We start from the raw sequence: 24,932 nt of genomic DNA on the forward strand, positions 1-24,932 counted from the left end.
GTAAATTCATATAAATATATAAAACATAAAAAATATATACAAGTAAGGTGTAAGGGCAAGAAAAACAAACGCAGAAAGAAATGTGCAGTTTGACCATTGAACAGCGATTCTGTAAAGCAAACTCGTAATTACAGGAGGACAATCACTCTGTGCCACTAGCCAGCTATTGAATGGCTATGGTAAAGTGCTCATTTGGAACCATTTAGGGGTGTGCCGAGTTTGCAAACAGCCCAGTAATGGTGATTGGTAACGAGCCTTCGAGCTGCTGCCAGGTATGCAAGTGACTGTGGTGAGGGGAAACCCCAACCGTAGCACTAAAAAACTGGATCTGAGAAGGGAATTGGTTTCTGTGATACGGCCTCTCCATGGATAGCATAGGGTGCATTTCTGTATGGCTTGGCAATTGCCCCCATGTGATAGTACAGGACTGACCCTTTTCCTCAATAGATTAGCAAGTTGATAGCTGGCTTACCCTTTTAGGCAGCTAGCATTTTTCATTTGCATTACAATCTACACATGACCTACCTATTGAACAACAGAGAACGTGTGGGTTTTGCACTGACGGATAACTTGGGATCATAGCACCCTAATGGCAATAGCTTAGTAAGGAGCCACTGTGTTGAATATCATTTGGTACAGGTACCCAGTATTACTGCACGTTGATGGTGTAAAATAGATTGATTCGAACATACTGCAGGAATGTGAAAAAGCATTTTGCTCAGTCCGTGCACGGCTCAGTGCACATCCTTGAGTCACAGACTCACAGATGCAGGAGGCCGGCTGTGACAGCGCTGCAGACGGAGAGCACCATTTGCAGTATGTTTTCCGCCATGCCCCCTTTGGTGTCATAAAGTCATTTCAGACACATCCAGCTGAAATGCGGTTTGGATGATAAAAATGGCTTCCGACTCATTTCGTTCCCGTCTCCCAGCAGTGCGCTCATTGCTCGGAGGCAGTGGTGCTCATCGTACTTGATGGGATTAGATCTCCCCAGCATTGCGACCGCGGGCATACACTTGGCTAAGTGAACACGGAGCACTTAACGAGGTTCTGCAAGCCTTGCTGGCCCCATTTTATTGTATGTGATTTCATTTATTTTGAGCTTTGAGCTTGCACACACACACACTCACACATTCGTTTAAGAAATGGCATGCCTCTGTGATGCAATGGTGAAGTCAAGATCGCTTTGCAGAAAGACTGCTCTGGGTGAGGTGTCTTCACTGTAAATGCAGTAAATTGGTGCACACACAGTGGTGTAGCTGGACTGCTGTTTAAAAGTGGGGTTGATATATATTCCCTGCCCCACTGACTGGGGATTTCTTATGCTTAGTAACAGGGATATTGTGGAGCCACATATATTGGGTAACATATTGTGTCTCTAATTACTGTGCATTAACATAGTAGTTACATAGTAAATGCATGTGTACTTACACATAATTACAATGTTATTATGCATATTTACAATGTACTTAATGTGTACATCTTTTTGCAGGATATATGTAAGTACACAATTGTATCAGAAAAGGGTTAGGGTTAGGGTTATATCGTGCAAAAATATATACACATTAAGTACATTGTAATTATGCATAATAACATTTTAATATGTGTAAGTACACATGTATTTACTAAGTAACTACTATGTCAATACACAGTAATTGGAGACGCTTAATGTAAAGTGTTACTTATTTACAGATGTAGGTCATGGCGATTAATTTTTTTTATGATATCGATCGCTCTAATTTTGTATTCACAGGGACCGCAATGTACGTTTCTTCCAAAAGCTTAGACAATGTAAACAGCCTTTTTTGACAGCTACTAATATCACCCCATAGGCTGGTACTGCACCGAAGCAGATTCTGAATAGGGGGAAGCTTGAGGGGGCAATACAGAAGCAAGAAATGAAACCACTTGCATCCTTTTAAAAATGGCATTTAAAAGCATACTGAAATTTGAATGGACTACTGTACCGTACGTGATCCAAATCTAAAACACATCAATGGAGTAAACGTGTACAGATTCAACACAGAAAGACCATTCTAAAGTCTTTTAATACCCCAGGTTAGTTATCAGCCAGTGGTACCGGAGGAAACTTTGGAACACTTTATTTCATCTGTGATTTTATGCTTGTTATAGCCTACAAAGTATGGTGTTAACTGTAATTAAGAGGTGATCTGTAAATTAAGTTTAATATAGTCTAGTTAATCATAAATAATAATTGCTTTTTAAGTCAATCATTAAAAAGTGTAGCTTGTAAAATACATATCCCTGCCAATTAAAGCAGTTGTAGAGAAATGTATTATTTTAATTAAAAATAGATTCAGTGAAGTTAGTAGATATGTATTCATACATGCATTGAGGCTCTTTAAATAATTTGGCACATGGAGGACCACACATCGCTGATGTTCAGTGCAAGATCTGATATTCACTGCTAATGGCAAAGCAATGGTTTTGCACCCAGGGCAATGGTAGCACAGGAGTTTCTACAACGGCTGTAATGAATTGGCATCTCAGGCCATTGAATTGAATGGAAAGGCAAGGGCTGGACACGAAGCACAAACCATGCGGTTCAAAGACGAACGTCTTACCATTCAGCTGAAGAGCAAGCCCTGTAGTGGAGAGGTCAGTACGGGTCTTATGCTGATGTCAGTATTTTTAACTCATCAGCCACTAGGAGAAGATTCATCACACAGTGCGCTTACATATCAGAACTACAGTGCAAAACCATTGCTGGTGAAGCAGGGCACTGTATAATCACACAAATAAGTGTGGCAGTTTATTCTTATCTTTTGGTTTCATATACAATGTGCCTGTCTCCTAGTATAAGCACCACATTAAAGCATTGTAAAGGAATTTGTCATAGATTTTCATATTTTTCTACCTGTGTCTATAATCTATTAGTCTATAAGTCTCACACACAAGTCCATGCACTTATCTCGCATATAAGCACACTTTCATTACATAAGCATAGGAGCCTATTTGCGTGGTTATGCAGTGATACACTGCCATTACAATCGTACCCCAGTGGCTTTTTCAAACTGTTCTGTTAGGGGTGGCTTTGTAATGTGGACTACCTTGAGACTTCAGCCAGTTTGGAAACTAAGTATCACTTAGTACTTTTCTAGTGGTCGCACAGTAAGTGGATAAGCTGGGATCCCTTGACTCCCAGTCCTCTACTCTAACCACTAAGTTAGACTGCCTCCACTGCTGATTATGCAAAGGTTAGAGATAAAACATGCAGGGGGAGAAGAGAAATCCTTGTACCTTGTACCACTATTATGCCAAAAAGAGAGAAGCGTGCTCTACGGCTAATTTTATTGTTGGTTAAGTTAAACTGGCCATTTTAAAATCCCACAAGGCAAAGAGAGGGGGACCGGGAGGGGATAATGTAGTTGATATTTTTAGGGTACTGGTTGTCACCAGATTTAAAATTGAATTTTCTTTTTACAAAGTGACTGGTGATTTGGAGGGGTTCAAAACAAAGTGGTGCTTTAACAGTGCGCTGTGTGAGGTGGGTGAAGGTTGTGAATTAAACATCCATTTTTAAATAATAACAAAAAAAGGAATGTGATGTTAACAAAATAACATCACATTCTCTCTCTATCTATCTCTCTCTCTCTCTCTCTCTTGCTGATGTGTAGCAGCTGCCACTGCTGCCTTTGATTTCCCTCCTGCCCCAGATCTGCTCTCTAATGAGCAAAGAACCCAATCAATAATTTACTGGAGTTTGAATAGAACTGGGGTGATCAGCGCTTGTTTACGTAAAGGTTGCAATCAGTGTCAGTCTCTCTCTCTCTCTCTCTCTCTCTCTCTCTCTCTCTCTCTCTCTCTCTCTCTCTCTCTCTCTCTCTCTCTCTCTCGCTCTCTCTCTCTCTCAGTCGTACGCCAATATCATATGCACACATTTAACATGCTTACACAAACTTGACATTTGCATGACTCTGTTTCTACAATCTAACTATTCGTTTCAATCCTTGTAACCCTGTATCTTATTGATTTGTGAACTCCTCTCTCCACTTTCCTTCAGTGCCCCCTGATGACCCAGTGATCAACGGGGGTCCCATAGTGAGCCTGAGGGCTGGGGACCCCCTCAACCTGACCTGCCGGGCCAATAACGCCAAGCCTGCCGCCACCATCATCTGGATCCGGAACGGAGAGGTGCTTAACGGAGCCATGTATTCCAAGGTAGGGGGTGCTGTTTGTGTCGGGACTAACTTTCTGAGTCACACTTGCCATTTTTTTAAATTCCTGAAATCTTTCCTTTGAAAAGCCTCTGTGAAGGCATCATGCAGCCCTCTCGCTCTGGTTAGTCCGCACCTACAGTATACAGTAAGCAGCCGAACGTTATCTATTTCACTTTGTTCCCTATAAGGTTTACCTAATAATGTTTTATAGATAAGGGGTCCCCGAGTGGCTCACCTGGTAAAAGCATGGATGTGTGGTGTGCAGGGCGAGTCATACAGTCAGGGGAGCGCAGGGGAGCGTCCTGGCTGTGCGAAGTTGCCGGTCTTTATTGGGGATTCTCCTCATCACACTACAGCAAACCCCTACCGGCCACCTGTAGGACTGGTCTGGGTGGAGAAGAGGAAACTGGCTCGGTCGTGGGGTCGGAGGACACCCACTGAACCTTCAGTTCTCCTCAGCTGTGGGGGAAATTGCTGCGGTGAGGGGATATATATATATATATATATATATATATATATATATATATATATATATATATATATATATATATATATGAGGTAAGGTTAAAACATCTATAACTGCTTGTTAAAATAATCCTGGCTCTTCAGTACAGTGGTAAGAGGCTCGCTTGCGGCGTGCGTGGTCACAGATTTGCACCCAGCACATACATATTTTAGCTCTTGGATGATAATGTGGGGAATGAAAACGCAGTCATTTATCTAGAATTGATTATTTTACGGATAGGAATGTCAGGGCTGTGAAGCTGAGCTGAGCTTATCTCTTCCTCTGTAGATAAGAGTCTTTAACCTTCAAAGTGACTGCTCTATCAGCCCCTCAATTTCCCTTCTTTTTCAGACAGCCTTCATCTCCGTAAAGTTTGCAATATAATTAGACTTTTAACAGCTCTCACTAAAAAAAAAAAAAAAAAACTCTGGAAAGTGTTACTAATTAACATTTAATAAAAAAAATATATAAATGTAATATTTTCCTCGTCTGCGAGACATGTAGTTTGTCTAATTGCAGAGCAGAATATTAATTTCAAACGAGAGTCATTTGCATTTTCTTGTAACCGCGTTTTTTTTTTTTTTTCAAGCTAATTAACCTTCTTGACTTACAGTAGTGCGTACTGCAGAAATTAAAGGTAGGCTCTGGAAGACACCGAATGAAGGTTTTTAAAAGGGAAAATAGGCAAGAAAAATGTATTAACGTGAGGTGTTTGGTTTACATCAAATAAAACCCCACTAAAGTTTCTCTAACCCTGGAACATAATAGGATGTACTTCAATCGCTCCTGAGATTTCTGCATCTATTTCCATATCCTTAACACCTGTAGTCAGTGGTGTAGTGCTATATTTAGAAGCGAGGGGTCGCTATTATCTAACCCCCCCCCCCCCACCACCTCAACCCTACCACGCCACCTGCAGTCCCTGTTTCCTCATACACTCAACAGAACCGCATTTTATCACTACTAGTTACGGTATTTGAAAGGGCTAACAAGTGTACCAATTGATTACAAATTCAGACAGGTATTGAGTATTATTGTAAAGCAACTAGACTTACAGCTATTTATATTAAATACACAAATACTTTACATATATTTCACACACTTCATACAGTAATACACACATGATTAAACCGCCATCATTGTTATTATTATTCCTATGCGTAACACTCCCCCACTCCCCCTCTCATATATTGAATGGTTTGGTCCAGAATCAGCTCGTCTCACTGTCCTATTGCAGCCGCTTAATGAGACTGAGGTTTTGGAACAGAAGTGCATCTGTTTGCAAAAAAAGATGTGTAAGCCCACAGGTACCCTTTATTTGCTTGTTGCGATTGAGTTTTATCTTTTAAATAAATGTTTAGCTTATTTTATCTACATTATTTCTTATATAGGGGTCTAAAAATAAGAACTGTTCCAATTATCACAACTAACTTTAAAACTCTGACACCTTAGCACAGTTTTAATACAGGTTCCCTTCACCTCTCTACATTATTCACACCTGTTGTTCCAGACCATGCATGCTATATTCAAACCTTTTTCATTGTTTATCTCTCAGGGGTTTCCTACGGTTATTGTATTCTTTCCTTATTTGTATGGGTTATACACATGTATATCTCCATATATTAATAGGAGCAAAACAGTTCAATATTCTACACGTGAAGTACAGAAGCGGTGCTCTCCCTGCCCAAGAGAAGTGGGGGTGCGGTGCTCTCCCTGCCCAAGAGAAGTTGGGGAGTGGTGCTCACCCTGCCCAAGAGAAGTGGGGGAGCGGTGCTCTCCCTGCCCAAGAGAAGTGGAGGAGCGTTGCTCTCCCTGCCCAAGAGAAGTGGGGGAGTGGTGCTTTCCCTGTCCAAGAGAAGTGTGGGAGCGGTGCTCTCCCTGCCCAAGAGAAGTGGAGGAGCATTGCTCTCCCTGCCCAAGAGAAGTGGGGGAGTGGTGCTTTCCCTGTCCAAGAGAAGTGTGGGAGCGGTGCTCTCCCTGCCTACAGTCCAACATTGAGCAGTTCTTTCGAGACTTTGCTAATGCAATGTTGATAACAATGGGGGTGCATGTTCTTCACTGTTCAGCCCCTTTCCAGGGTTATGATAATGGAAGCATATGCAAGATCCTGGCAATGTTGTTCAGAAGTTGTTCTAATATCTGGGGGGACGTTACCAGAGATGATTAGTTACCAGAGAGCAGCTAGATAATCTACAGAGTGGTCCTTGAAAAATCTGCATATCCATAATTGATATAGATAGATAGATAGATTTTAAAGCTTTGGTTCTCCTCACATTAAAGCTCCAAGAGCATGGTTACTTTTTGCAGGGTTTGGGTGTCACCTGGCCCCACTCATTCAGAAGTGGCTACACCCCCCCCAGCTTCCAGGTATGGAATCCAATGGAACCTCATGCCAGTGCTAAGCTAACCAGACATGTTCTGGACCCCCCCACTATAATAATAACAAGATTCTTGGAACATTAATATGCATGTATTATTCAAATCATTTAGGTAGAATTTTAATATAAGGTTTCATTACTTTTTAAAATTGAAAGGAGAGAAATGTAGAATTAATTACTGCTATTACAGAACAGTCTGTCAGTTTTCTGCAACTCCGAGGGAAGGGCAATTAAGATGTAACTTTAATAGCGATGTAAATGTGGTTCCTTTGTCACATCTTTATAACCTCAGCAGACAGGGGTAATAGTGGATGGGAATGATGGTTTAGGGAAATGGGAGCTACTTAGCCTACCTCCCACGTAAGCCATGACTGAATTGTTTGGGCAGATGGTTAGAAATAGACTTTTCATATTTCTACAATAGCGAGCTCTGTTCAAACGATTATATTCCAATTAAAAAAAATGCTTTGAGGTCTGATTTCTGACTCGTGATTTGAAATGTAATAATGTTAATCTAACTCAGAAAGTGGGCTAAAACTGTAAAAGAGAGAAAAAAATAACTTTGACTCAGTAGCATTATCTTAACCAATCTCTGTAAGTTTTATCATGATTTTACCATTTATTTTAATATTCTTCCCTATGCTTTCCAGTGCTGTCCTATGCTTCCCTCTCTGTGCTCCCTGTGCCTAACCCTAACCCGTCATTATATCAATGGTAGAATATGTAGTAAGACTAAAAGAAACTTTGACAAGCGTTTCGACTAGAAGTCGTCGTTCAGAAGACATTGAGGACGTTTGTTAAAATAATCTTTAAAGTCTTTTAGTATCCAGAGTATTACAACACACTTTTATCCTTTACCATGCTTGACCATGCTTCTTTGAGTCTGGTTGCTTTTTATAAGGCTTACCATTTTTGACCCTGCTTCCATGGGCTCGTCATGTTTTGCTAGTGTGTCCACCTGTCCCTGATTTCTCTGGATTCCTGATTTTGAGGAAGGTGTCCCGGGATTTCAATATGCCTTCCCTGGACATTAAAAGATCCTGGTTTAAATGTTGTGCTTCCACATCCATGTAGATTACAATGGCAACCCTGCAATGCTAGCACAGTAAGTTGAGCAGAAGTTAGATCAATCAAGCAACACTATTACTGCAATGGACACACAGTATTAATGGGGTGTCAATATTACAATAGTTATCAATGTTACCTTTTGGATGACTGTAGGATTTCTAGATTTCCATTCCCTGTTTTTTGTGCCTCAGAGGTGGCACCACGATGCTTCTCCTTTGTCCCAGAACTTGCTCCTGCTCGTCCAGTGCTTAACTATGCTACAGTTCTCCTTCTGTTCCCCAAGCACAGACAGTAACCCTCTTGTTTCGTCACAGACGCTCCTGCGGGACGGCCGTCGGGAGAGCACGGTCAGCACGCTCTACATCTCCGCCTCCAACATCGAGACCGGCCAGCAGATCATCTGCAGGGCTTCCAACAAGGCCGTGCCCAACGGGAAGGAGACCAGCATCACCATCGACATACAGCGTGAGAGCCACACTTCTTTTCTTATTGGAACTCTGTGTCGTGGACCCCATTGAATAGTTGACCGTGGTATTTTTGCAGTTTTCCACTGCGCTTTTCCCATGTTGTACTATGCATTTATCATAGTTTACTCTGGTTTTCCAAGTTTGTTAATATGCTTTACCATACCTCGCTGTTCTTTACAATGCTTACTTATGCTTTACCTTGCTTTCACTGTGCTTTATTACACTAGGGGAACATTTTATGAGGGATCTTGTATCGAAGTGACAGGGAATTAAAAGTGGTTTAGTTGTCTTAGAAATCAATACTAAAAGTTCAGCAGCTTTTTTTTTGCTTTTTTTATGAAGGCTACTGACAGGCTACATATCCAGATTTGAAGTTCTGATTAGGATGTGTGTCTAAAGCTCTGATTAAAAACCTTCACCACCATCTCAATTACAATCTGCAGCCAGGAATCGTTATAAATCTGGAGTCACATCTAGCTAAAATCAAGCACCATTTGTATCAACTTGAGGGATTTAAAAACAAAGGAACCTAGCACTACTCAGAATCCCTTCAGGGCCATTAAGCATGCCCATTAAACCATAAAATGCTATCTAAAGATCCACTGCTGTTGACAGCGCCATTATTTTACTGTGTACAGTAGGCGATTCTGTATAGGAGATCACAGCTAAATGTGGAAGATAATTAACAACTGTTTCAAGATATATTAGTCAGTTGAAATGAATACACTCTAATAAGCATACCTTACTGAGGGCATTTATAAAAAGCTTATAAATACTTTATAACACAAAGCTTTACACTGGTAATGTGTCATTAAAATGTTATTGTAATAAACTGTTATTCCTTGTTAAAACTTTTATAACAGATCATTAGATGTTTTAAAAGCTGATCCTTGTGTGGCTACGGTGGGAAGCAGTGGGAAGGAGAGAATCTGGCTATCAGTTTTCTGTTTTGTTGTTTACAAGGAGAACAGGTGTTTCATGAATAAATGATGGCCGTGGGCTGTAAGGTTGGGACTGAGGAACTGGAGTCTCTCCTCCACAGTCCTGCAGGAGCCCTCTAAGCCAGGTAGGGGGCGCTCTCCCCTCTGAGCAGCTCATTTATATTGATGAGCGACAGCTGGTAAAGTGGAGAGCTGGGTAACTGCCAAGATAGTAGGGGTTGAATCAAAAGAGTTGAGAAACGAGAGAGAAAGGAGGGAAGGGGGGAGGAATAGGCAGGGTAGAACAGAATGTATATTAACCACCTGGAAAATAAAAACAATTGAACCAAGGGGGCTTAGAACTGGGGGCCGAATTGACAAAAATATATAAGGATGCAGTTCATGCAGAATTGATCAGGTCTTAATGTGCCCATTTGTATCCCTGCTGAAATGCTCTCTTGGCGGGACATGTATCGAGCATTTGTGATGGCATTAAGGCCATAGTGCTGAGTGTACACCGGCCTTAAAATTGCCCCGTTTGTATCATGACACTTTTGACATGTTAAGGCCGTGTTAGCACCGCCACAATGCGCTCCGACGCTCATTAGCCGTGCATTTTAAGGCGTGTCAAGCCTTAATTATATGCAAAGAATACACAAAGAAAAAGTCAGAAAGCAGCTGATAGGAAAGAGCATTATGGCAGCAGTCATAACGTATTTCTTACAATGGAGAGTGCAGGCTCCTAACCTTCCTGAACAGCCCAGGAACAGAGGGAGAGTATTTAGCATCTGCATTACCCTTTTTGATCTCGCTTGGGATTAAATTATAGCTCGATACTGGCTATTTCATTATGTACAATTGTTTGTATTTGTCGTATAATAAACTTGGTTCATTAAGTTATCCTTTTCATTATGTATATTTGGTTTTATCTGTTGTACAATAATAATATAATATAAAGTCAAGACACTTAGTCAACACGGGTCATTTTTGCCTCTGTAGATGAGCTACCCGGGGTTTAGTGGATTAAAACCTGTACATTTTATTTAAAACACAGGGTAGCCCATTTTGAGCTGTCATTTCTGCCTCTCCAAATGGCCTACCTATTGTTCAATGGAGGTATCACATTTGGAGGAGAGGCACTATTTTCCAGATTAGTCTGTTAATCTGTGCTACCGGTAGCCCATTTTGAGCACTGGTGCAGCGCATTTAAGCATTTAAATGTGGCAGCGTAATACATTTGTGATGGGGTAAAATTTGTGCCGCGGCAGAGCACTACTTTACACTCCAACTATTTAGTGCTGCGTTGGTCGAGGGGCTTTCAGCAGCTGGAGGGTTAATGCCTGTGATCTACTTCCCTCTGCAATCCCTCCGGTTCAGTTCCGTTTCAGTGCTGGAGTGCTTTCTCTGGCCCTGTCCTACTTTCTTTGGCTTGAGAGCTGCCCTCCCCGGAGACTCAATATTAGGTATCTCTTTGGCTTATTTATTCAGCTGAACAGAAAGCACTTTAGCTCAGAGAAAACGACGAGCGCTCTTCTGAATTTGTGCCTGATAGCGATCTGCTATTTGAGATGCTTCGGGCTGGTATCTGATACCGTGGGGACTCTGATTGACAGAGTGCAGTGGTGTGGACTGCTGCTTATCCCCTGACGTAGGGTAGGAATAATAATGGTAGTTCTGTGTACCCATTTGAAGCTTACTAATTGACACATTTGTTCTGCTACTGAAACCGATAACGTCAGGGGTTACAAAAAAAAGTAATTATAGATATAAGCTCTGAGCCTTGTGCTAGACTTTCGTTACTTCTAATACCCCTCGTCTTCTGATCATTGTGTAGCTGAAGTTATCCCCAGCTGTTTTGTAGTTTGCACCGAGAAGTCAAGCTGCGTAAGTAGAAGGGGAGTGGTAGAAATGGCGCTGAAGCTGTGAAGGGTAGTGGAATAGATTCTTGGGACCTGTCAAAGTCGCTGATTCAAGGGAAGGAATTGAGATAGAAGACTAAGTGAGTATAAGGACCGTCAACGAGCTGTTCCACCTGCACTGAACACTTTGAACACTTTCTTTCATCAGCAACCTTACCTCTCCCACTCCGCTCATTACTTCCCTGGGCTCACTCTTTGAATAAATGCATTGTAAATAATTGAAGAACAAAAATAGCAACATTTGCTGAGAATAATTAATCAGGAAATGCAGGTGTGCTGGGAGAAGGGGCTGCTTGTCTTGTGTCAGTGTGCCTCAAGTTCCCTTCACTGAAACTGCGCTTACTCTCTTTTAATGCGTTAGTGTAAGTATTTTTTACAATTCTTCATCAGGTAAAATCATTGTCACCCCTCTCAATGAGTGTGCACACTGTTAAAAGAGAGAGGGGGCTTTTGAAAACATCAATGGGACATTCAATGCAATCATTTCACAATCTAGCAACTCTCTACCAAATACGCCCAGCTTCGGTATGGTTGAGGCTCCGGGTTCTTGCTGAGATCATTTTGATGATCCTTTAACCCTATGTTGCTTACTGAAATGATACTACAATTCCAACACTAGTCACCAGGTAGCACTAAGTAAATATCCAAATACAATCTATATTATACAACAACAAAAAAATGAATGGTAGAAGTTTTTTTTTTTAAAGATCACCTTGTGTCTCAGCAGGACCATGATTAGTGCAAACTTGACTTCATGCTTGACAGTACCTGAGATTTAAGGGGCGTTTGACCCCAGTCCCTTTAATAGTTTCCTTCCAGGCTGACTGCTGTCGTGACTGATTGTGTTTTTGTACCTCCATTACTCCCACCTCCCTGCCCTCCCCTCGCTCAATCACAGATGCGCACAGCTGAGACACTCAATCTGAAGAGACGGACGCTGCGTTCTGGCAGGCTGTCCTTGTGCCATGTAGGTCTTCCTTTGTGAGTCACATTGACACATTTCTTCTGACTCTCTGAAGTGGTAGGTGATCAGATCGTTGTTTATGGGTCTCAGATTGATTCAGCTGAAGTGGTGTTGATGAGGGGTTCCTAAATACTTAAAGACTTTAGAGGTGTGAGGTCACACAGGGTATTATCAGCGTGTCCTGAAATAATGCTTCAGACACAGCAGGATACCAAATCCAATTCATCATTCTAAATATAAACACATTTTCATTCCTCCGCTAATCAGTGTAACCCCTGTTCACTGCTTCCTTAGAATTCAGTGAGTGTGCACAGAACGTATAGAACTTGAAGCATTAAAAGAACAATGGGGATGTCTGATAGGTCAGTGTCTTGCATGCATGTATTTAGGGCTAGTGTGGGAATCACTATGTTTCATGGCAAGTGACTTCAGTTCGATGGTCTCCGCTAGACATCAGTGCACGTTACAAAATCACCACCCTATTCTGAGAAGCTGCCACAATTGCTTGAGAGAGGACTGAATACACTGCAGGATCTGGAAGAATGTGTTCCAGTGCCATTGTCTCTCACCTTCATCACTAGGTACACAAGCAGCACATTAAAATAACCATTCAGTTGATTGGTGGCGGATCTTAATACTTTCAATCGCGGAAAATCCTCCCTGCTATTTTCCATTTTTTACAGACGAAACCCACCAAACAGATTCATAAGCACGATTAGATGTCTGAATGTCACAGCCTTGATGCACAGCACGTCCTGTTTTAATTAATGATATTTCGTTTCTCAAACGGATAGTGCTTTACATTTGGTTAAAACTGTCTTAGCATGTGTGGTTATATAGTAATCACTTTGCAAATACACTTTAAATATAGTTCAATTATAAAAGAGATTGGCAACTGACAGCCTTTTTAAATGTGTAATATAATATGCTTTTGCATTGTATCTGCACAGCACTGTGTGTAATTTCTGTTGCTACAATGCAGTTACATTGTACTCTCCTTATATCTTGGTATTTGTGGGTTCTGTGTTAATTAGTTTCCCGTTGTCAAAAAGAGCGAATGCAGCTTTAAGGAAAGATAAATGCAATAATGTTGGCAACTCTGAAGAGGCTGGCCGATTTGTTTCAAAAGCCATCTGGTTTTCTCTCTCTGAATCTGCGATCAAACGCACAGCTCCGACTACTGGTGTTTCTTTTCTTTCTTTCTTTCTTTCAGTTTTTTGTCCCTTTCCCTATAAAAAAAAAAAAAATTAACAAAACTGCATATTGTTGCCTCGTTCTACAGGCTGCCTCAATCAGGCAGTGATCTCATGCATGTATACATCGAAGAGACAGACACTTGAAAGTCGCAAAACTGACTCCTTTATTAAATGCATGATGCCCACTACCTTTCAGGTCAAAGGATGGATCTTGTTATTGATAATTATTTGGTACCGTCAAGCCATTATATCAAGCCATATTTATCAATCTTACCCCGTCAGATTAAGCCATACTGTAGGTGTATTTATTGAATGCCTTTTACAGCACTGGGGAATAACCCTAGCTTGAATCAACCAGTCTGGAGCTATCCCTGGATTACTGCTAAAAATGAGTGGTCGATTCAGGCCAGGAGGATGTTTCTGGCAGTAGGGTACAGGTTGATCAAATTGCCCCCTACGTCTCTGAGATCCTCAGCCTTTTAAAATTCAACCAGAAGTTGTTCTGTGATTTAGCACAGGTCAGAACATGGGTTGAGGACACACTTTTGAAATTGAAGGTAGAGGAAAGCTGTCAGACTTGGAGTAGCAGTCAATCTGTCAAGTGACAAACGTGGGCCTCTTTTATGTGCATCAGAAGGACTTCAGAAGGACTGAAGCCTGGCAATATGTTTTTGTTTTGTTTTTTCGAAGGCAGCCCCTGGTAAAATGTGAGAGACGCTGCCGGGTGATTAGATGCAGATGAGCAGGAGGATGGCACCTGGGTTGTTTTAGTCTCTGAAGACTCTCACAGCTGAGCAGAGCCGCCCAGCTGCACGTCTGGAGGGGTACTGTGGCCTGTTTGTGCGCCACGCTGCTGTGTCCTTTATTTACTGAGAAACCATCGCCCCAGGATAACCCAAATGAGACGCAACATCTTGTTTCCGGTTTAGAGTTAGTGCTGCTGCTGCCCAGTTTACATCTGGCGCTACAGAGTTCTCTAACTTGCACATGCAGTCAGTGACTGAGTGTGGGTTTGATGACATAACCCTTAGTGGCCCCTAGTTCTTTGTTCTAACCATTATTTAATCTGGTAGGAAACACTGAGAGGTCCAGTCTGTGTCCTTCACTCACTGCCATGTCCAGTCTGTGTGTCTCTCACTTATTGATAATTACGATCTGGACTGCTACTCAACCTTAGATATATATAATCTACCAGTAACACTTTACATAACTACCAGTAAATACACGTGCACTTGTACATATATACAATGTTATATACACTCACTGGTGCTGAATTTAGAAATGTTAAATGAAACGTAGTGAATTCAATGACAAACGCTTCCACTGGAAGCCTTTGTCATTTTGCAGTTTCGTTTTTGTGGTGTTTCTAAAGGTACTAAACCTTGTTTATCACGACTCGTTTTGTATTTCTATCACGCACGCACAAATTCACTTCTAACAGCCAGCCTGATGAATAGAGTGTCAAATGTTTGTACTTTCCATTTAACCCTGAGAAGAGTTTGCAGTAAAGTGAGGCGCTGGGCGACGTCTTCAAGGAGGTGCTCTCTCGTCCTTGCTGAGTGTGAACATGAGGGATGGGGGCTGTGCCGGCACTCTCCGGGACCCCCTGACCTCACTAATTGAGAAGTGTTACTAATCCCATCCGAGCAGTACAGCCATTAACCTCTGTCTTAATCCCCCTGTTAACGGCAGTTATTAATGCTCCACTTTCCAGTGAGCTCACCTTCAGTTGCTGGCATTTGCATAATGCTAAAATAATAACCTGCAATGCATCGCTGTCTGAGTTTCAAAGCCTCGCAAGATGTTTCAGTGCTGTTAGTTGCATTTAATGCTCTGCAGAGCTCCCTCCATTCCAGACTGCTCTGTGTCAGGGAGATTTGGAGAACAAACTCAATTCCAATTCATGTTTCCTTTGTTCCGTTTTAATATTCCTCTTAGAATCTTAGAAGATTCAGCTTTGTGATCTTGAGATATTTCATGTTGAAGTTGGGCAGAGACTCTAAACTTGCAAGATGGGTGGGGGGGGGTGGGGGGGGGGGGGGGGGGTTGAGGGGTGACCTTCCTTGTAACTCCATAATGATGTCAACACCTGACATTTTAATAGCATCTGAAGTTATTTACTCAAAACTGCATTTGAGTAGCTTTTAGTAACACCTCCTAGATACATTATTGTATTCATCATAATAAAGTTGAGATCTTACCTGAACACGTTTAAAATTTGAAACTCATTGTCTGGAGCTTTGTGTTATTTACATTATCGTTGATACACTGCAGTTTGAGGTTCAAGCTACACCTGCATATATTAAGTGGATGGAAGCTGAAAAGACTTTTTAAAAACACCCTTTTCATATACCAATACAGCACTAGCAACACTGTATTTATCTTAAGTATTTCAATTGTGGGGAAACCTCAACGTTTCTAGAAATATATTTCAATTCTCATCCCTCTCATTAAACCTGCATGATGCCACGTTCACTCCAGAGCTCAACGCTGCCTCGGGGGCCGGTTGTAAAGGAACCTAATCCTGGATCCAGGCTTCAATCTGAGCGGAGCTTGACTGGAGTCATGGCTTTGTAATTACATGACTCAGAAGCGACTGAATAATATAGATATTTGCCACTCATCACTCACGACAGCATTGTGCCAACAATGTATTGCTTTGAATGATTGCTGCAGGAATCTCTTTGGATCTTTTAATTAGACGTAGAATGGATGCAATGTTTTGTTCTACTTGTTTGTAACATATTTTATTATTTCAGATAGAATAATCTTCATGCATGCCCCAGCTACAGAACCTGCCCCCCCCCCCCCCACACACACACACACACTTTTGAAAGCAAGGTTACGCCTCTGAACGCATGCATATTATATTCACGTAATCACCAACATTAGCAGCATCATTAAAATCCCCGGCATTGTTAATTGTGGGTGAATTAATAGGAATCAGCGGGTAAAGGCAGACAGGTCGGAAAAGCAGAACCGCATTTAGTTTCTTTTTACACCTTCCCACCCTCAGCAAATTAGAGCAGGATCACACCTCTTGTGCTTAGCTTTTAAAAGCAGGGTGCAATATCCCTGGCTTCCTGTTCCTGTGTGACAATACCAGAAGCCCATTGACAGAACCGCATTCCAGGTAATCTCCTGAGTTTTCATACCCCTTCTTTAAGGTGGCTTCAACATGGAATTGTTCTGACACACAAATAATACTAATTTAAAATGTGCAAACAATTACCTTGTAAATATCAAAGGGCATAAAATGCATACATAAAAAATTAACATTTTAAATCAATCAATCAATCAATTTGTATTTTATATGGTGCCTTTTAGAGTGGACCACCATCACAAAGCTCTTTATAAAATAGTGAGGAACAATGCATAATATATTAAATGCAGTGAAATACAGGGCATAGTACATTAAATACAAACAGTCAAAAAACAATGCAAATACATTAAATACAGGCATAATACATTAAATAAAAGGCTAGGATGTGAATTCTAAACATTGTGGATGCCTGTGTCAATATTCGCACTTGCTACACCCGGACAATACACCTCAAAAGCAAGTAGCAACGTTCACAAAGCAAGATTGCTGCTCTGAGTGGCAGAAACAGTGACGAGGATGTGACCCTAATCATAGATGTGTAAGTTGTACAAGCTGTTATGATGTAGGGACCCCAACAGCAGTCCTTTAAATGAGATTTGTACTTCAAATGTTAGCCTGGACTCACTGTCCCTCACTCTGAGACGTGTCTGCTTTACTAATCTAAATGATAATTGAAAGATGACTCGCTTCATTTTAATGACGTGCACCCTGAACCCCCGAGAATTAAAGGAAACATCAATTATCCTGCTAAATCCAGTGCAGGGGCATTGATGATGTGCTCTTAAAAAGAGCGTTTACAGCACGATTCCTTTTCCGTGCTAGATAGTGTGTCAGTAGTTTAATTATAGTAGTGGTTTGGATCAAATGACCTCTTTTACTGCAACTAGAAAGGAGATGCGTGTGATTCAAACATGGTGGTTCTAAGCTGGTTGTCGTTTTTTCTGGTTTTATTTCAGCTTTTTAAGTATTTATAAAGCATTTAGAAATGCTGTCTCTAATTTTCATAACATACTCTATACATGTGTTTGATTATGTATTTTATACTGCTTATAAGGCCTCTCTCAAAATGATAAAAGTATTTATATTGGGAAATGCAAATCCATTTTATTTACAGTAAAGCTAACATGAAGCAAGGACCATTGCAAACTAGCATTACTGTGAAGAGCTGAACTGATACATGTGTGTTTGTGCCCCACAGACCCTCCACTTGTGAACCTGTCTGTAGAGCCTCAGCCCATTCTGGAGGGCAACCTGGTGAAGTTTCACTGCTCGGCTAAGGCCAACCCAGCCGTCACACAGTTCAGGTAAGAGGCTGCATGTGTACGCATCCACTTACTACCCTGATAGCTTGAAAACGACCCTCAGAATGAAAGTATAATATAAAAACACATGATCTGTGCCTCCAGAAGACAGCAATGGCATCCCAATAGATACTAATATTACACAAATATTAATGATATGGCACCGTGGTACTGGGCACATGTAATTGTAGTGGTTTGCTGCATGGATTTAGTTTAAATTCAGGAGAAAATAAGTCTTACTTTAATTAGAAGAGAACAATTAGGATACAGACAATGAGAAAATCAAAATAATCAATAATTATACAGGGATACTTTATAGTTAGTCCAAACGTGATTTAGGGTTACCCTTCAAAGCCCCTGGAGTGTCGGGGTGTGTCCTGGGACATTGGTTCGTGGATACTGGTGTTCAATTACCTCTTTTTGGTTTTCTAGTGGCAAGCAGCCCAACAGACTCATGTATTCTGTATCCAAGAGACACTAGCCTGGGTCTTTTGTGGAAGCTATGGATTAATCACATTCTGCAGCCCTGCTGCTGTGTAAGTGTATTGTGTGTGGCATTAGAGGTCTGACTACCTGCCCTGGATACACAATCTCCCCTCTACCTGCCTCAAATCAAACCCCTCTTCCATCAGTGCGCGGCAGCTGCGAGCCGTTGAATAATTTATTTGTCAGACATACTTCCAAACCATCTATTTATGCAATTTTATATTTAAAAATAATCTATTCCTGTGGATAAAAATAAAAAAATAAATGAAAGAAAAAATAGCACACTAAGAAAAATAAGAAAAGGTTTTACCTGGATTTACTCATTCATTTGTTTAAGTAGGCGCTGCCAGTGCTGATTCCAAACAGGAGCCTGTAAGGTTCAAAACAAGTCCTGTACTGCTGATTCAAACTTGTCAGTTCTAAGTGTGCAGATGTACAGAAATTGAACAGGTCCCAGTGGTTCATCTTCTCCATTTTGATTTGAGTCAGTTAATAGATGGCAAATTAAATGTGTTAAACATTACTGTATATATATATCTAACCAGAAATATGTACACTGATGATATCTATTGGCCTGCGATCTATTCAGAGCAAGATGTTACAATAGTTGACCCATTAAGTGTCATTAGACTAGTTTGGCATTTCTGGAGCATTTTTATTATTATTATTATTATTATTATTATTATTATTATTTATTTCTTAGCAGACGCCCTTATCCAGGGCGACTTACAATTGTTACACAAGATATCACATTATTTTTTTTTTTTTACATACAATTCCCCATTTATACAGTTGGGTTTTTACTGGAGCAATCTAGGTAAAGTACCTTGCTCAAGGGTACAGCAGCAGTGTCCCCCACTGGGGATTGAACCCATGACCCTCCGGTCAAGAGTCCAGAGCCCTAACCACTACTCCACACTGCTGCTCTCCCCTTTTAACTGGTATCTACCTGTTATTTTAAGTTTGTTAACCACTTAAGTTAAGTCTAAATGTAACTGTTAAAATATAGCCCTTCAGATGCTTTTATGACACCTCAGTATAAAATAAGAAACTCAAGCCTAAAAATTATAAATGTCTTGATGTTTTCCTCCCCACAGTGATGGTAAAGCTCCAGGATGCAGCAGTTGGTAGCCAAAACAAAGGATTACATTTTTTTTTCTGTGAAGAAATATTGATTCAGAATGTAGCACGTTACATAAATGCACCTTGTGTTCTGATTTTTTTCAAAGGAAAATGAATTTGGTATTTAATGGGTGAGAAATACATGGAAGTGTAAATGGATTTCTGTACAGTTTTTTTATGTTCTTTACAGAAAGCAAAGGCTTTTATTGTAATTCCTATATTGACAGCAGAAGCACAAAGAGCTTTTCAATAATAGTTATATTGCATGCTTATTTTTGGAAATGCAGTGCTTCTGAGATTTTCAAGGCAAAAGGAAGCACAGAGGCTTCAGTGGAGGAGCAGGTGGAGGGCACAGCATGCTGGATTTGGAAACGGCGCTCTTCTAGAACGCTGTACATATTTCTAAATAAATTAATAATAAGGACTGGAAAATGGTTGCCATCCCAAGGGAAGCATTTTTTGGTCTGTTTATAGCAGGGGCTCATTCTGCACAAAAAGTTTTATAAAAGATTCAAAGCTGAAAAGTAGTGGAAGATTCCACCGGGGAGTTTAGCCATATGGCCTAGCGATTGCTGTACGCCTTGTGTATGCAGTAGTGGACTTGTAAATATTACAGACACAGAAAATAATTTGCAAAGCTAAATGGAGGCAAAACTAAAACTAGGACGCAGTAACGCCTCCAAACCCCAATTCCAATACGCGTCATTGCCGGCCTCAGGAATAATATATCTTATTATCTATAAAGTTTTAAGACAGTCTGGCCATGGCTCCAGTTTGCCCGATACTACCATTACACAGTTGTTTACCTTTGGCTCCCAGTAACATAAAGGGGGTGCCTGGGAAAAAGAAAAATCTTAGTACACATGTTCCCCTGTACGTCGTATTTATTTCTTAGCAGATGCCCTTATCCAGGGCAACTTACAATTGTTACAAGATATCACATTATTTCACATTATACAGATATCACATTATTTTACATTCAATTACCCATTTATACAGTTGGGTTTTTACTGGAGCAATCTAGGTAAAGTACCTTGCTCAAGTGTTCCCCACTGGGGATTGAACCCACAACCCTCCGGTCAAGAGTCCAGAGCCCTAACCACTGCTGCCCTAAGAAACCAAGAGTTAAAATAAAAAGGTTCAATACATCTTGAAAGACTAGTGATTTCTTAACACCCCATTTACTGAATTAGACCAGTTAGATTGTACATATAAGGTAAGACAGGCTTTCGTTAGGTAGCAGTGTAGAGAGATCTGTATCGGTAATGGGCAGTCTGTCCCCAGAGTCCAATTCCACTATCAGGTGAGTTTGCAGCCGCCAGGAAGCCTGTGTCAAGCAGATGGCTACAAAAGAAAGACATTAAAGCTCTCAGCAAAGATGAAATCCAATTGAAATTAAAGGGCTATAACACAAGAGTGGCACCGTAGGTCAGGTAGAGAAATTCTGTGATAAGATGAGAACAGCAGGGACAGCTGGCCCAAAGGAGCAGTTCTGTTAAACTTCACAACAGTCACAACATTGATTCAAAGGCTCTAATATGCACCAACTGTTTCTTACTGGGTTTGTAATTTAGTACTGGGAAAACATGTTAGTCCATCTGCACTCTGGCACTGAAAAAGCTGCCGTAGGCAAGTTTTGAAATTTCGAATGATTAATCTACTTGATAACGAACATAATGCACAAAAGAGAGCTGTAAAAAAAATAGTTAGGAAAGCTGCAATTATCTTTTATATATATATATATATATATATATATATATATATATATATATATATATATATATATATATATATAATTGCAAAAAGGTAATATTTATTGATCAGGATAACAAGAATGTCTACTTATAAAATGACCCTATTGGATCTGCTCTATATGGTGTGATGCAAATAGTTTTTTTTGTATTATTATTATTATTATTATTATTATTATTATTATTATTATAAATATTTTATTTCATCTTTTATTCTCATGTTGTTTTCATTGTGTTTTTAACACTTTTAAGACATGTAATAGATCATATGTATATTACATAATGAGATTTATTTTCACCTTATGTTTTTCTCGCCTGAAGCATAGCGAATGGTTTCAAAAACCCAGAGCAGGTGGCAGCTCCACTGCCAAGGGAGGGAAGTTTATTTTCCTGTGGAGCGAGGGGATGGGCTGCAGCCATGTGGAATGTGTGATCTGATTCGGGAGGCTGGCTGTCTTTAATTGCGGTGCCTGAGAGATGGCTCAGAGAAAGTGGCGACGGGAGAGAGTTTGATGGATGGACGAGGCAGCAATTAGGGGGCGCGGTGGAGAGGTGTCGGAGGAGACGAGACAGGGAAGCTTTCAGAAAGCACATCTTCATCAGCAACAGAAGGGGCGGTGCGCCGCGATGCATCACAATTATGCAAACATACCAACGATGAAGAAAAGAGATCTGGGATGACGTGTAAGGGAGGCTTGCAGAGGGGGGATCTATTAGCGAGTGATTGTTTCTTATTGCTTGGCTATGGGTCTGAGTGTGAACTCCAGAAGGGCTTGATTAAACTTATCCAGAACTGCTTCAGTAAATATAATTCACACTGTGTGTATGTGTGTTGTTTTTTTTAATTTTTTTTTAATTTTTGTAACCTATTTCCCAGTTTATTTTCCCAAAATCTTTAACAAAAACTCCCACCCCCGAGATCACTGCCCAAGCAACTGCAATATTGTCCTACCTTTTGAGGCGTTACTGGTTACCATTGGCTAGAAGAAGATGTTAACAGCATGTAATCGAAAACTCCTGTGAACTTCAGGTACTTTTGCACAAGAGAAGACACCTAATTTGAATGTGTAGCTTTATTTAACACCTCTAAAACACATCGCTATTTAGAACACTGCCTTTTAGCTTTGATTTCACAGTGCCTTGATCAGTCTTTGGTTTGGGTCAGTCTCACTTGAGCAAGCCTCTGGTTTTGGTCTCCAGGATCCTCGCAGTGACTATAGGAGCTTGTCATCCATTTTTCTGAGAAAAAAAAATCTTCTAAAAAGAAAACACTAAAAGGAACTCTCCGCAATTGTCAGCGAGGTAGTGAAAAGGTCTCTAAAATTCATATTAGAGGTAATAAGTTCATGCAGTCCGTCCCTATTGTAGAAGATCAGCATTTTAAAAGGTCAAACTGGAGCTGAGATCACCTGCTGTAAGGTTTCAAGATGCTTAACAGCTTTAAGTTAATAAAATATATGGGAGGAACAGTTGTAAGTACGTTATGTTTAGGTTGATCCTATCAGGATAATATATCGGTTGCTTTGAGAAATACAGAACTTTATATTAAATCATGTGTATTACATTACGAAGGTTGGGGTTTACTGCATGGCTGTTGTGTTCTTCATTGAATCTGATTGCACCCATTTGCAAAACACATATTAAACTGTCATTCTGTTTTTATTACCATTTAATAAAGATGCAGCGCTGCAGTCTTTTGTTTTAAAAGGTAGTTTTGTTTATTTCTGTGATTGTTATTTTTTTTTTATTTTTCATAATTTATTGCCAGCAAACCCAAGGCGAGTTACACTTCCATCTAAATTTCAATTTCAGCTTCGCACAGAAGAACAGGAAAAAAAAATTACATTAAAAATAGATTAAAAGAAAAGCATTGGGAACCACAAGGCACAATTCATGCGCCTCACACGCTGGAAGAGTGTACTTCTGCAGGCTCTGAAAGACAGATTTGACAAACACATTTACATTTATGAAGCCAGCCACTGGCAACTTTTATATTTACTTGCATGTGTAAGGGCACAGATTAAATATGCTATCTGTACCGTTTAAGGGGATGTCACTGTATATAGAGTCAGTGCATTTGCATCATTAAACAAATAACGCAGTTCGACTCTGGAATCTGCAGTCGCCCCTGGGGGCTCTTTCTGTTCAAGGTGAGTATACAGCTGTTCGGTTGGGATCAATGTCTTGATGTTTTAGACTAATCAGACCCCGAGCTCTCCACACTCATCTCCACACCGGCACTTTGTTGAAACATGATGTGCCGTGAAGCGTTGGAGAGAGAACCCTGCATTACTGCGGAACCTGCTGTCCAATTTTCTCTCTAGCTGATGCCTGAGTGTCTTTAACACTTCATTCACCACAGGAACAGCATAGTAAGTGTTGTAAAGCCCTGCAAAAGCATAGGGAGAGCTTTATAAAGCACAGGCAGGAATAGTAAAAGACAAATAATTAGGGTCTAACTGATAACTGATACGTCACCTACATTTGTATTTTCATTTGGGATATGCAGATTCCAAGTACGGCTTGCTGTGCGTAGGTCACATGTTTGCACAGTAGTATTGCAGTGGCTTTTCCTAAGTTTGTGCTACATGTTGACTGTGCTTGTCCATGGTTTGCCATTCCTATCTGTACCTCGCCATGCTTTACCACACCCAATATGCTTTTACTGTGCATCACGTCACCTTGCTATATTCTTTTCAAAGGATGAAAGGGTTATTTATCTACCCTTGTTTTGTTTCAAATCTAAATACTGTTGATTTCCATCAATCCTCATTCACTCCAGGTGGGCGAAAGGCGGTCAGGTGATCAAGGAGATTTCGGGCGACACATACGAAGCGATAGTGGACCACTCTTTCTTCACGGAGCCAGTGTCCTGTGAAGTGACCAACCCGCTGGGCAGCACCAACATCAGCCGGACCGTGGACGTCTACTGTAAGGAAAACTTTCCCCCTGGATCAGAAGTCATTTAACACCTGGGGCTAGATTCTCCAAGCTATCGTCATTATAGCACTAGATTCTCCAAGCTATTATCATTAGTGGTAGATCTAAGACATCGTCATTAGCACCGGATTCTCTAAGCTGTCATCATTAGCGCTTGATTCTCAAAGCTATCATCATTAGCAAAAAATGTTATCAGAAAAGCAAAAACACCATTGCAATTCTAAAACGAAAAAAGAAACAACTTGAGACTGCTTACAAGCCTCTGAATTAAAAGTCTTAGTTTTTTATTTCAGGTTTGGTAGCTTTATTGGGTGTGTTTCTCCTTTCTAAAAAAAATGTGCCATGACAATTTGGGGTACGCAGCTTTGAGAATTGAACCCCTGGAGTTTTAAAACCTAAGAAGAATGGTATATATATATATATATATATATATATATATATATATATATATATATATATATATATATATAGGATTTCTGGTGTTTTACTCCAACTATTATACTCTCCTTTAAGAATTCAACTGATACCTGTTAAGCCATTCATGTATCTCAATCACAACTGAGAAACATTGTTCTGTGAAACAACTAAATGGGCTTTTAAATCGTAAGCCTGACTTTTTAATTTAAAAGCA

General features: G+C 40.5%; 1 protein-coding gene across 2 annotated transcripts in view; it reads left to right on the forward strand.

The window, feature by feature from the left end:
• LOC117397161 (kin of IRRE-like protein 3) overlaps positions 1 to 24,932 on the forward strand; it is a 159,286-nt gene that overhangs the window by 116,578 nt on the left and 17,776 nt on the right. For both annotated transcript variants that reach the window (XM_059010085.1, XM_059010084.1), the window contains exons 4-7: positions 4,025 to 4,182; positions 8,447 to 8,597; positions 17,900 to 18,005; positions 24,144 to 24,292. In XM_059010085.1, coding sequence (XP_058866068.1) covers positions 4,025 to 4,182; positions 8,447 to 8,597; positions 17,900 to 18,005; positions 24,144 to 24,292 — 564 coding nt within the window. The remainder of the gene's footprint in view (positions 1 to 4,024; positions 4,183 to 8,446; positions 8,598 to 17,899; positions 18,006 to 24,143; positions 24,293 to 24,932) is intronic.

This window comes from Acipenser ruthenus, chromosome 40, assembly GCF_902713425.1.
Source record: "Acipenser ruthenus chromosome 40, fAciRut3.2 maternal haplotype, whole genome shotgun sequence".
NCBI classification, from domain to species: domain Eukaryota; kingdom Metazoa; phylum Chordata; class Actinopteri; order Acipenseriformes; family Acipenseridae; genus Acipenser; species Acipenser ruthenus.